This window comes from Diuraphis noxia, unplaced genomic scaffold, assembly GCF_037042655.1.
Source record: "Diuraphis noxia isolate RWA-SAM2 unplaced genomic scaffold, SU_Dnox_SAM2 contig0005, whole genome shotgun sequence".
Lineage (NCBI taxonomy): Eukaryota > Metazoa > Arthropoda > Insecta > Hemiptera > Aphididae > Diuraphis > Diuraphis noxia.
The window spans coordinates 17644888-17658266 of record NW_028301715.1 but is presented as its reverse complement, the minus strand read 5'-3'; the positions used below and the strand labels follow the sequence as shown (position 1 = coordinate 17658266).

Genomic DNA, 13379 nt, shown 5'->3' with positions numbered 1-13379 from the left:
TAGATTCTGAGCGGAGTTATGAAGGAATATATATTAGCATTATGTGTGTTTTTTAAAATTTTTTTTAACATCTCTCATCATGTTTTGGGGCAATAAAAGTGCTTCGATTTTCGACTTAAGTGCCTCGTTAGAACATAAAGTGAATCTAGTTGGTACTTTGAGTTGCCAAAAGTAAAAAACTCTCAATATTTTTCTAAATAAACGGAATAAATAAACTAAAAATTAAGGAAAAATCGGAATTATTACGCTCAACCACTTTTTGACAAAATCAATTTTGGTTTTTAATGTAACTTTAAAACCAATGACCGTAGATACATGAGATATTCACCGAATATTTATGTAGGTATATTCTATCCACTTTGTAATTTTCAAAAAAATTTGACTTAAGTTGAACTATTTATAGGCATATTCAATATTCGATCATTATTAGTTTTTTTTTTTAAAAATTACTATCGATAAGAATGTAATAGTTCAGTAGAAAAGTTTGAGAATTTACCTAATACAAGGCTCTATACACATTGTGACAATAGTAGTTGAAAAAAAAAAATAAATCCATGGTCACAGTTTTGTTTAATAAGCATTCAAAGTGTGAATTTTGACAGCATACGTAAAAATCACGAAAATTGGTAAATTATTTTATGCTAGAAATTCATAAAAAATGTTCCTTTTATATCTAAGATTTGAAAATTTAATACAAGGCGCCTAACATGTTTTTACAATAGCAGTTGAACAACAAAAGAAATACATAGTCTCAGATTTTTTTTACAAGGATTAAAATTTTAATTATGACATCATATGTTTCAAAATGTTTATTTTATAATTCTCAATAGACCAACAAATCAAATTTGAGAAAGAAATATATCCCTTATTTAAAATTATTTATTAGCGTTAAAAAAATGTATTAAAGAGATCAATGAAATGTCAAACAGATACAAAAAGTATTTCTTACCGTCTTTTGGAAAATAAAAATAAAAATAATAATATTAATAATTTGTCTAAAATTGTTAAATCAAAGGCTTAAAAAGTAAAAAGTATTTTCTAATGATGATAATGAACAAATTGTTGTGGTAGACTTATTTTAAAGTTAATTATCATCAATATTTAATCATCATTGTACAAGATTATAAACTAATTATTAAAACAATAATAATAATATTTATCCATATACTTAAATATTTTATAATTTAATATGGACATGATATTCTAAGTCATAAGTTGATGCATTTAAAAAGATATTGAAAATCATTTAATTCAAATTTCTATAAAATTCATCAAAATGATCAAAATTTGAAAATTTAGTTGAAAATTCATAAAGTTTTAATTTTAAACATTTTAGATTCTGAGCGGAGTTATGAAGGAATATATATTAGCATTATGTGTGTTTTAAAAAATTTTTTTTAACATCTCTCATCATGTTTTGGGGCAATAAAAGTGCTTCGATTTTTGTCTTAAGTACCTCGTTAGAACATAAAGTGAATCTAGTTGGTACTTTGATTTGCCAAAACTAAAAAACTCTCAATATTTTTCTAAATAAACGGAATAAACAAACTAAAAATTAAGGAAAAAATTGGAATTATTACGCTCAACCAATTTTTGACAAAATCAATTTTGGTTTTTGATGTAACTTTAAAACCAATGACCGTAGATACATGAAATATACACCCCGAATGTTTATGTAGGTATATTCTATCCACTATGGAATTTTCAAAAAAATTTAAATTTGACTTAAGTTGAACTATTTATAGGCATATTCAATTTTCGATCATTATTAATTTTTTTTTAAAATTACTATCGATAAGAATGTAATAGTTCGGTAGAAAAGTTTGAAAATTTACCTAATACAAGTCTCTAAACACATTGTGACAATAGCAGTTGAAAAAAATAAAATAAATTCATAGTCACAACTTTTTTTAATAAGCATTCAAAGTGTGAATTTTGTCAGCATACGTAAAAATCACTAAAATTTGTAAATTATTTTATGCTAGAAATTCATAAAAAATGTTCCTTTGATATCTAAGATTTGAAAATTTAATACAAGGCACCTAACATATTTTTAGAATAGCAGTTGTAAAACAAAATTATCACATTGTCACAGATTTCTTTTACAAGGATTAAAATTTTAATTTTAACAACAATGTTACAAAAAGTTTATTTTATAATTCCCAATAGACCGACAAAACAAATTTGAGAAAGAAATATGTCCCTTATTTAATATTATTTGGTACCTAACGTTAAAAAAATAAATTAAAAATATCAATGAAATATCAATCAGATACATAAAGTATTTCTTACCCTCTTTTGGAAAATAAAAATAAAAATAATAATATTAATAATTTGTCTAAAATTATTAAATCAAAGTCTTATGAAGTAAAAAGTAATGTCAAATGATGATAATGAGCAAATTGTTGTGAGATAAATATTTTATAATTTAATAGGTATGTAAATTATATTTTAAGTCTTAAGTTATTGCATTAAAAAATATATTGAAAATCATTTAGTTAATATTTGTATAAAATTCATCAAAATTTGCAAATTAAGTTGTAAATTCATAAAGTTTTATGTTTAAACATTTTTTTTTTTTTTTTTGGATACAAGATATCTAATATATTTACTAATTAATAGTAGTAACAATAAAATAGTTAAATGTAGTTTAAACTTTGTCCGAACCAACTGATATTTTGTCTGTTGTATAATATTATTTTAATCATGGATTCTGGAAACTTAGACATTATAATATAATATTAATGCATTTTTACAATGCACAATGAAATATTTAAAACATTTGATTGATTAATAGTGCCCATATTATACTATTCATACAACAATCCTGTTAACACCATTCAATATACTGTCTGTATTGATTTAAAGTTAATAACAATGATATATTGGTAATACACTTCTATAATAACTGACAATGTCTCAAAAACGCAATGGTTACAGCAGTAGTATGTTTTAGTATGTTCTGGGCCCCCCGCAAATCCAGCTGATCCAGGTACCCCGCCCAGCCTATGCTATGCTATCATGAACGTGCCCGGCCTTTCCCCTTCCCATCCATGCTCGGCTTTGCCTCTCCCCCTCCCATCCATGCCTACAACTTACGTGCCCCCCTCTTATCTATTCCTATCATATACATACCCCTCTATTTATGTATATACCTTCCTTCCCACCCTCTTCTATATAGTAGAAATTATATATAAACCTCACCATACACGTATAGTATTACGTACGTACTTCACCATACCCCCCCCCCCCACCACTTCACCCAAATAAATAAATAAATAAAATAGTTTTATGGAATGTGTAAGTATACAACTTTTAATTACTTTTTAATGATCGAAATATAGTAATCAAACCTATTAACCCTCTATCATCACACGATTTCTAGGTATAAATAAAGTAGACTAGTGTTTAGAATATCATTAGTATTGATACAAGTACTTAAACATCAACCCGTTTTTTCTCATTTTATTATCTATTTAAAATAATTTTTACACTATTTACGAATTAAATTTTCAAGTGTATGTGAACATGGCTGGTTCAATCATGGATAATGCAGCTATATACAAGAAAACCTTTACATATATTCCACCATCACCACCTTCAGAACTCATTGATTCTACTAACTATACATTAAACTTCGTGAAACGCAAATTTTTACATATTGGGATCGATCCTAGTGATATGTTCAGAATAGCAGTGCATATAATAACTCCATCACGTTATGTTCACATTTCGACTGAGTTTCTAAAGCAGATATTTTCATTGATGGGTAATATCCTATCATTTATTCTCAAGCAACCAGGAAAATATAAAAGAACCATATTTCTCGAGACAGAGAATTTCAAATTATCTAGTATGATGTATAGCGGGGAAAATTCCTTAGTAATAGAGTCTAAGATACATGATGAATGTCGAATTCATTTAAATCGTACAGAACTCATACGACTACAATATCTAGAAGTGTGTATTTTTGAAACAATTATACGAAAATCAACTATTACGCAACCAATCGTCTTAAAACAATTTGAAATATTTACCGAGTATCTCGATAGAGAACTTAGCAAAATGGAATCATCACCAATAACGAGTGAAGAAATGATTATATTTATTAAAAATATTCTTGATGATCGTATTATCTCAAACAGTTCTGAACATGATGTTAATTTCATCAGTCAACTCGAAATGTTTGCATATACACAATTAGCGGAACATTCAATACAACGATGGAATAGGGAAATGTCACCAGAGGTGTTACGGTCCAGGTGGATAAATAGTCATTGTAAACACTGACCGGACAAAGTTTATAATGTCCAAATTATTCAAGCCAAGTAGATAATTATTCACATAAACCAGGCATTGTATACAACGGCCAGTACTACAGGTGCCAAGTGAACAATTATTTTGATGAATATATATTATAATGAACATTATATAATAATTTTATTTAATATGTTTTTAAGAAATTTGATTAGTAAACAAAATGGAGAATATTTTATTAATTATATTCATTTTTATTAAATAAACTATTTATTTTTACAAGTATTACCATTATGGCATTTAGAGTTGCATAAAATTCCAGCAGCTTTACATTTGCATCTCTTTGTTTCACATTTTTGACCACAAGTGCAGTGGTCATAGCCTTGGCCTCCTAGATTTGAAAACAACCTAGCTACTTCTCTTAGTGACAACTGAATATCGGGTACTTCATCAACACTTACAAACTTCTCCTTGCAAATAGTAAATTGATTTCTACTGTAATAATGTTGGAGTTTACCTTTGGTTGTGCCTAATTTATAATTTCCGTCTTCCACTATGAAAAAATTTAATTTAGAAATAAAAATATTAAGTAATAAATAGGTAATAATGAAAATGTTATTAATTATAATACCTGATATAATTACTGCCAAAATTGATCGTAAGTCGCTTCGGGCTCTATCTACGTCTGGTATTTTTATTTTTACCGATTCTCCAATGTTTCCTTCACAAAACCTTTTTTCAGAGATAGATTTCATTATATTTGCTTGTATTTCTAAATTATGTACAGATTCATTTCTTTTTGTGTGAATAGAAAGTTTTCTAGAGTTTAATGCATCCTCAGAATTGTAATTTTCTTCATTTTCTACTGTAATAATTTCATTGTCCCTGTTTTTTTCTTTATTTTCTTCCTCTTCAATAGTGTTTAATGCTTTTTCTAAATCTTCTTCAGTTTTTAATTTTGCTACTACATGCATTGGGAGTATACAATTATTTAAACCAATTTTAGCCTTAGAGCCAAACATAGCTTCGTACGGTGAAGATTTAATACCGTGATGATAAGCTCGATTTTTCATGAATTGTATAAATTGTATGCCTTCGCTCCTTTTTTTGGTTTTATTGTCTTGCAACCATGTTCCTAACATATTCTCGACATCTTGGTTGGCACATTCTACAGAACCTTGACTTTGCGAATGGTGAGGCTTACCATGTACTATTTTCAAGTCTTTCCACATGCTACATAATTCTTCTACTACCTTGTTTGCAAATTCCCTACCGTTATCGCTTTGCAATATAGCTGGAGCTCCAAAAGTTGTAAAAATATCCAGTAAAACATACGCAACTTCCTCTGCGCGTTTATGAGTTAAAGGACGTAAGTTTACAAATTTAGTTAAATGGTCTTGGTAGACTAAAATAAACTTATAATTACCATCAGGCTGTGCCTGCATGTCAATTAAGTCTATTTGACATCGTGAGTTCATTTCTTTTGATATTATAGGTTTGAATACTAAGCCCTTTTTAATTGTACTTCCCTTTTTTTGGCATGACTCGCACAAGTTTAGGTATAACATTATTGCCTCCCTTGTTATATTTTTATATTTATTATTTAACTCTTGTTCCATTCTACTACGACCTCCATGCCCGATTGATAAATGAGTTTCATGGAGAATATTAAAATGTCCTTCGTTATGTACGTAATATTTAATTTGGTTACCTTCATTTATTGGGACAACAAGTCTTTCCACATTACAGACTTTCATTGTATCATACTTCTTAATCAATTTATAATCATTTGGAATTTTCGTTTTTTTTGATTTTAATTCTTTCAAATGTAATATAAGTTCATCATATTTAATTTTACTTAAATACGTACTGTTAGGTTTTTTAAAATCTAAAATATTATTTAAACGATTAATAAATGTATTTTCCATTTTAAAAACTACACGCATAAAATATACTACACAATTATAACACAGCACTAAACGGTACACGTAAACGGCAGTATGTGTACTGTCGGCTATGACAAATATGACTTCATAGATACCGTCCCAAGATATAATAACAATAAAATTGTGATATAAATTGTGTTCATTATGATTGATGGATGACGAATGGTCATGCGGTGCATGTTGAAAATGCCCACAAATTCCCGATTATCTACTAATGACATTACTGATAAAAATCATCCTAACCCTAAGAGAAATTACTTAGATAATACTTTAAAATAACTAATATTCACATTGCCCACACCAGTTTTAGCATTGTATACAATGACTGATTTATCCACCTGGACCGTAACAGAGGTATGTTTAAAAAAATATATATATATTTATAACACTTATAAAAGAAATAATTAATTAATTATTTTAGATATTTAATGGGAATACCACTTCACCAACCTCACCAACAAACATCGTGGTAGACAATACCTTTGATACCCAAAATGAGGAGGGGGATGTTTTCAAAGTAAAGGTAATTTATAAAATAATAATAAAATATAGAATTGTTTAACATATTAGGTATTATATACTTTTCCAGTCATACGATTCAATTCACGATCTACTACAGTCATTCGATGTTAACGATGGTCTTGATTTTTTCAACACGCAATACTCTCCTCATCCACCAACATACGCTACGTTACCAAGACCATTACACGGAATAAAAAGATCAAACACGTTTCAATAGTTGTAATAAATTAGCAATTTATGTGAAATAAAAAGATATGATATATATTTTACATGTTTTCATTTATTAAAATAATATTAAGTTTATCTCTCTCCTCCCATCCATATATACCCCCCCCCACCATAATATCTATCATCAAAAATCGTTACAATATACATAGAACATTATATACTAGACCTAATTATTACTTAACTATTATTTTAACAATTTAAATGTATTCTAAAATAATTGAAAATATTATATAGATTAATCTTTTAACATGGTAAATGACTAGGTAATATTTTAACAATTCATGGTTTAAAATATTATCATTACCTAAATATATTAGAAATCAATAATCCTATAATCCTACAATATCAGGTTGATAATCGTATATTAATCAAGTATAATCATTATAATATTATCTATATTCATACCTATACCTACTATCATTTAATATTCTAACTTAACATTATTCATTTAATAGACTACCATTTATTCGACTATAATATATCATAAATAACATTTAAAAAGTGCTTTATATCACCCCCCCCCCCCCAATCATAATTTTTATTTACAATAAGTATTTTCAATATACTATATACCTATAACTTTGTTGAATGTAAACAACACACCCTATAGTATGTAGATTATAAGTAAAATTATTCACACTGTAGGCATTTTGTATTACTAGCATCATATTCGTTCTATGTAGTAGCCTGTAGGACGATTAGTCGTTGTTTTATATTACGCCTCGGAGCACTATAGTTATTCGTATCAATTATACATATTATTATTATATTATTACATATATCCGATCTTATTATTATTTACCTTTAGCTTCTGTGTATCTGGTGTACTTCAACAGGTTATGGGCCCAGTATAGTAAGGTAATTATAATAAAGTCGTGTATGTTTGATACAATAATTATTGATTTACGAATCGCGTGTTTGTGTACAGACAGTGTACAGCAATAATAATTCGCGAAGTATAGTGCAGTGCAGTGTTAGTGCATCGATCGTGTGAAGCGCAGCAATTGTGTTTGTTATTATGACATTTATAGTGTGACATTGTACAGATAATTTGTTACTATGGAAAACGAATCTATAAAAATTAATAAACTAACCGGTAATGACAATTGGGAAACATGGAAATTCCAAATAAAAGTCATAATGACTGCAGCCGATATATTTGATGTTATGACCGGAAAATCGAAAAAACCTGCTCTTACAAAATCAAGTTCAGAAACTGAAGAAGATGCAAGAAAAAGGTATGGTGTAGATTATTCAATATATAAAAAAGCGGACAACAAGGCTCAAAAGTATATAGTCACGTCAGTGGATGAACAACCACTGCAGTACATAATGAATTGTGACACGGCTAAGGAAATGTGGGACAAGTTGCTTAGTGTATATGAACAAAAGTCGGACTCGAGTGTAACGTTGATTCAACAAAAGTTCTACAGCTATGTTAAAGACCCAGATGACAATATGGCGATTCATATTTCGAAATTGGAGAGTCTTAGTAGAAAATTAAAGCAGTTAGGTGAACCAATATCCGACTCAATGCTTATGACCAAGATACTAATGACTTTGCCAGAAAATTATAAACATTTCTACAGTGCGTGGGATTCGATACCAAATGTGGACAAAACATTGTCTAATCTGTCATCTAGACTCATGTTAGAGGAAACAAGACAAACTCAAAGTTATGATGCTGAGAGATATACTGCAAGTAGTAGTGCATTTTCGGCAAAGAAATCATTTGGAACAAATAAAGAAAAACGTACGAAAATTGGCAATTCTGAAAATCAATGGAACAATGATAAAAAACCAGGCAAGTGTAATCATTGTAAAAAACCAGGGCATTGGAGACGTGAATGCCGGATTTTCTTAAAAGAACAAAAAGAAAGAAATAAGAGCAACTCAGGAAATGCGTTGGTTGGTGTACAATCAAAGGACATCAAAATCAGTGAGTCAGAAAAATGGTATGTGGATTCAGGTGCTAGCGATCACATGACTAGCAGAAGAGAATGGTTCAGTAACTATGAGTCATTTGAAGTTCAGTTATCAGTACGTATTGGTGATGGCAAACATATCATGGCAATTGGCAAAGGGAATATAAATGTTCAAGCGAAAATCGGTAATAAATGGGTTGACAGTCATTTGTCACATGTCGTTTTACATGTACCTGATTTTAAGGTAAATTTGTTTTCGTGTGGAGCGTGCCTTGACAAAGGTATAAAAATGATGACAGACAGCGATGGATGTACATTTAAAAGGGATAATCAAATAGTTGCTATTGGAGTTCGTGAGAATAAAATGTTTTCAATGGCTCTGAAGACAAAGTCAGTGCAAGAAGCTGAACAAGCAAATATTGCAGTTAAAACTCTCACATTACTACAGTGGCATGAAATGTTGAGTCATCAGAATGTCCAATATGTTCGGAGCTACTTGAAACATATGCGGATTCCATTTACAGAAACGAAAAACAATTTTTTCTGCGAAGCTTGCATTTATGGTAAACAACACAGAGAGCCATTTACACTGAGCAATACAAAAACTACAAAACCAGGTCAATTAATTCACAGTGATGTCTGTGGCCCTATGGAGGAAAATTCACTTGGAGGTAAACGGTATTTTGTTATATTCAAGGATGATTATTCTAAATATACATATGTGTATTTTATGAGCCAAAAATCAGAAGTTAAAAATAAATTTGAACTATTTTTAAATACAGTCAAAAATCAGTTAAATATTTCAGTAATTACTTTAAGAAGTGATTGTGGTCTGGAATATAAAAATACTGAAGTAAAAGCCTTATTGGATAAATTTGGAATAAAACATAAGACGAGTGTACCATACACACCCCAGCAAAATGGAAAGGCGGAAAGATCAATGCGAACAATTGTAGAAGCGGCCAGAACTATGTTATATAGCAAAAATCTATCCAAGACACTTTGGGCAGAAGCAGTGAATACAGTCGTGTATACAATAAATCGTACAGGTAACACAGATCGAGAAGGAAAAACACCTTATGAATTATGGTTCAATAAAACACCACATATAAATCATCTGAAAATTTTTGGTAGCAAAGTATATGCACATATACCAAAAGAAAAACGAAGAAAATGGGATAAAAAGGGTAGAAAAGGTATATTCGTTGGATACTCAGAAGAAACCAAAGGATATCGTATATGCATTGATGGAAGAGAAATTTCAATAAGCAGAGATGTAATATTCAAAGAGTCAACAAGTCCATCTACAGCTACACAAGTAAAAATCATAAATAAAGAAGAAGAGGAAGAAATAAATTCGGAAGGTGAAGCTGGAGATGAGGAAGACAACAACGACGACGAAGAAAAGTTGGATGATGATGAACAGAGACCAATAGGAGCTGAAGAGCAAACAAGAATGACACTCAGAGACAGAGGAAAACTCAATAAACCTATAAGGTATAAAGATGCATTATTTTCAGCATGTAATGATCCAGTTACATACGAAGACGCTATGACAGGTGACAATTCAGATGATTGGAAGGCAGCAATGAACGATGAAATGTTGTCATTGAATAAAAATAAAACATGGACACTTGTGGACTTGCCTCAAAATAAAAAACCTATAAATAATGGTTGGATATACAAGACTAAATACAAAGCGAACGGAGATGTCGATCGGTACAAAGCAAGGTTAGTAATAAAGGGATGTGCGCAAGTTCATGGAATAGATTTTCAAGAAACGTTCAGCCCAGTAGTGAAATATGATTCTATTCGAGTAATACTTGCGATAGCAGCAGCCAGAAAATTAGTACTCAGACAATTTGACATTAAAACCGCATTCTTATATGGAGATCTTGAAGAAGACATTTATATGAAACAGCCTAAAGGTTACGAAGACGGAACACAGTTAGTATGCAAACTTCAACGGAGCCTATATGGGTTGAAACAGTCACCCAGGTGCTGGAACAAAATGTTCAAAAATATGCTGATGAACTTTGACCTAAAGGAAACAAAAGCAGATCCTTGTGTATTCGTAAGTAATAAAAACAATCAATTACTAATTGTCGCTATTTTTGTAGACGATGGACTAATCGCAGCAACAAATAACCAGTTGGTGGACATAATGGTGAAGTATCTAAAGGACAACTTCGAGACGAAGGAAGGTGAACTTGATCATTTCTTGGGTATTGAAATTGATCAGAGACCTGATGGTTCAATTTTCATACACCAATCTTCATATTGCAAGCGCATTTTAGAGAGGTTCAATATGGAAGAAACCAAAGTCCTGCATATTCCCACAGATCCACAACACTCATTAGATCCAAATTTGTCAGGATCATTGGAAGCAGGGGAAGTTTCATACAGAGAAGCAGTTGGAAGTTTGTTGTATCTAAGCCAAATAACAAGGCCTGATATAACTTTTGCAGTAAATCTTGTCAGTCGTTATCTAGAAAAGCCTCTGACAATTCATTTGAATGCGGTGAAACGTATATTTAAATATTTAAAGGGAACATTTAATTATGGTTTAATTTATGATTCTAGTGTAACACCAAAGTTGCGTGGATATAGTGACGCAGACTATGCTGGTAACACAACAACGAGACGATCAACATCAGGATTCATTTTCATGATGGGAGATGGAATCGTAGCATGGTGTTCACAAAGACAAAAATCGGTAGCACTTTCGACTACTGAGGCAGAATACATAGCGCTGAACCAATCTATATAGGAACTCACTTGGTTGACGCTACTTATCAGTGATCTTCTGGAGCCACAGGGAGATACACCTGTTTTGTATGCAGACAATCAAAGCGCCATCAAACTAGTGAAAAATCCAGAATACCATAAGCGAACATAACACATCGATATTCGCTATCATTACATTCGTGAGAAGTTCAGTGAAGGGATGTTTTCTCTGGAGTATGTGCCAAGCAAGGAGCAGTTAGCTGACATATTGACTAAGCCAACTCCACGACCAAGATTCCAGGAACTCAGGGAGATGATGGGAATAAGATATATTAATTCTAAGTTAGGGTATATTGTTTAAGGGGAAGTGTTGAATGTAAACAACACACCCTATAGTATGTAGATTATAAGTAAAATTATTCACACTGTAGTACAGCAGACGCTGAATAGGCATTTTGTATTACTAGCATCATATTCGTTCTATGTATAGTGCGGCCAGCGAAACTAGAAGCTTGACGGTTACGCGCCCTATCGGCCGTTTTCGTGTAGACCAGGAGTTCTAAATATGTTGGTTGTTTGTGCAGCTGCGCGATCTTTTTTTCGAAATGAATATAGTGAATATGTTATTTTTTTATAGGTTGTAGTTTGGCTCATGAAAAGTGGTTCTCATTCTATTGTAAATAATCAGTAAAATGCGTTGCTAGGTAGTCTTGAGATTATAGTTTACGATACGTATTATAATTGAAATACAATTTGGAGGGAAATATACAATACACTACAACGTTGGGTACAACGTATAATGGTAAACTATTGTGTGACCGTTGCATGCCGAACCCCTGTAGATTTTAATACAGACCTCTGTCATTAAACCATCTGCTGTATGACCTTTATGTTAGTCACTGGACATCTTTGCTTCGTGTAACGTGTATTTTGTGTGTGCTGGTTGTTATAATTTGAACTGAGTTTTTTACGAATTTCTTGCTGTTTATTTGTACATTTTTGTTTTTTTTTGCGGTTTTTCACTATTTTTGTGCATTTATTGTTCAATAGAAATGTCGATCCGGCCTGATATACATTCTCAAACCAAAAAAACTATATACAACGTGTACAATTATTTTAAAATGTTGGCCAGTAAAAAAGACCAACCGGAAGTGGCAGGTTTTTTCGGATTATGTCAAGAGCGTACGGCAGATGCTTGCGGGGTAAGTCGGTCTATTGTACAGAGAATTTGTAAGGAAAGCAAAACTATATCTCTTGGTGTTGAAGAAGAGTTAGGTGTCGGAAGTTCAACCGATATAAAATTTCGATCACCTAGAAAACTTTACAGTCGTAACAAACCTATCACTGATCTTGACGATTTTGACAGTGAAGTGGTCAGAAGGGTGGTACACAGCTTTTATGACAAGGGAGAATTTCCAACAAGTGCAAAAATTTTAGCAGCATTGCGAGAAAAAACTGATTACCGGGGGTCGAAATCATCAGTAAAAATCTGTACGTGCTGTGCCGTACTGAACCGAATAACGTTGTGCAGAGACGTGGCGAGTCTAACCAAACTGTGTCGGTTCATGCCGGGCCGCGCTCTAGAAAAAGCATGGATTACCTTTAATGATATTATTAATATTATTACTAACTATATTATTATAACAATCAAGTAGTATATTATATCACCGCGATCATGTGTTTTTCTTAACCTTTTGATTTTACTCGCATGTATAGTATAACTATAAGTTCTCTTATTAGTATCGAGAATCATGGAAAAGAGGGGTTAATTAGC

General features: G+C 31.1%; 2 protein-coding genes across 2 annotated transcripts; one reads left to right on the top strand and one right to left on the bottom strand.

The window, feature by feature from the left end:
• The first annotated feature begins 3528 nt into the window (after positions 1 to 3528).
• Positions 3529 to 6942, top strand: LOC149055002 (uncharacterized). Its single transcript, XM_089229487.1, has 3 exons — positions 3529 to 4248; positions 6625 to 6726; positions 6793 to 6942. The coding sequence occupies exons 1-3, from the start codon at positions 3529 to 3531 to the stop codon at positions 6940 to 6942; spliced, it is 972 nt and encodes a 323-aa protein (XP_089085613.1).
• LOC107170814 (KRAB domain-containing protein 2-like) lies at positions 4524 to 6014 on the bottom strand. Its single transcript, XM_089228535.1, has 2 exons — positions 4889 to 6014; positions 4524 to 4810 (listed from the first exon to the last, which is right to left on the bottom strand). The coding sequence occupies exons 1-2, from the start codon at positions 6012 to 6014 to the stop codon at positions 4524 to 4526; spliced, it is 1413 nt and encodes a 470-aa protein (XP_089084661.1).
• Positions 6943 to 13379: the final 6437 nt, after the last annotated feature.

Coding starts and splice junctions, on each gene's coding strand:
- LOC149055002 (XM_089229487.1), top strand. CDS start 3,529: ATGGCTGGTTCAATCATGGATAATGCAGCTATATACAAGAAAACCTTT. Junction 4,249..6,624: donor ATAGGGAAATGTCACCAGAG/GTGTTACGGTCC, acceptor TAATTATTTTAG/ATATTTAATGGGAATACCAC. Junction 6,727..6,792: donor GGGATGTTTTCAAAGTAAAG/GTAATTTATAAA, acceptor ATACTTTTCCAG/TCATACGATTCAATTCACGA.
- LOC107170814 (XM_089228535.1), bottom strand. CDS start 6,014: ATGAAAGTCTGTAATGTGGAAAGACTTGTTGTCCCAATAAATGAAGGT. Junction 4,811..4,888: donor TTTGGCAGTAATTATATCAG/GTATTATAATTA, acceptor ATTTTTTCATAG/TGGAAGACGGAAATTATAAA.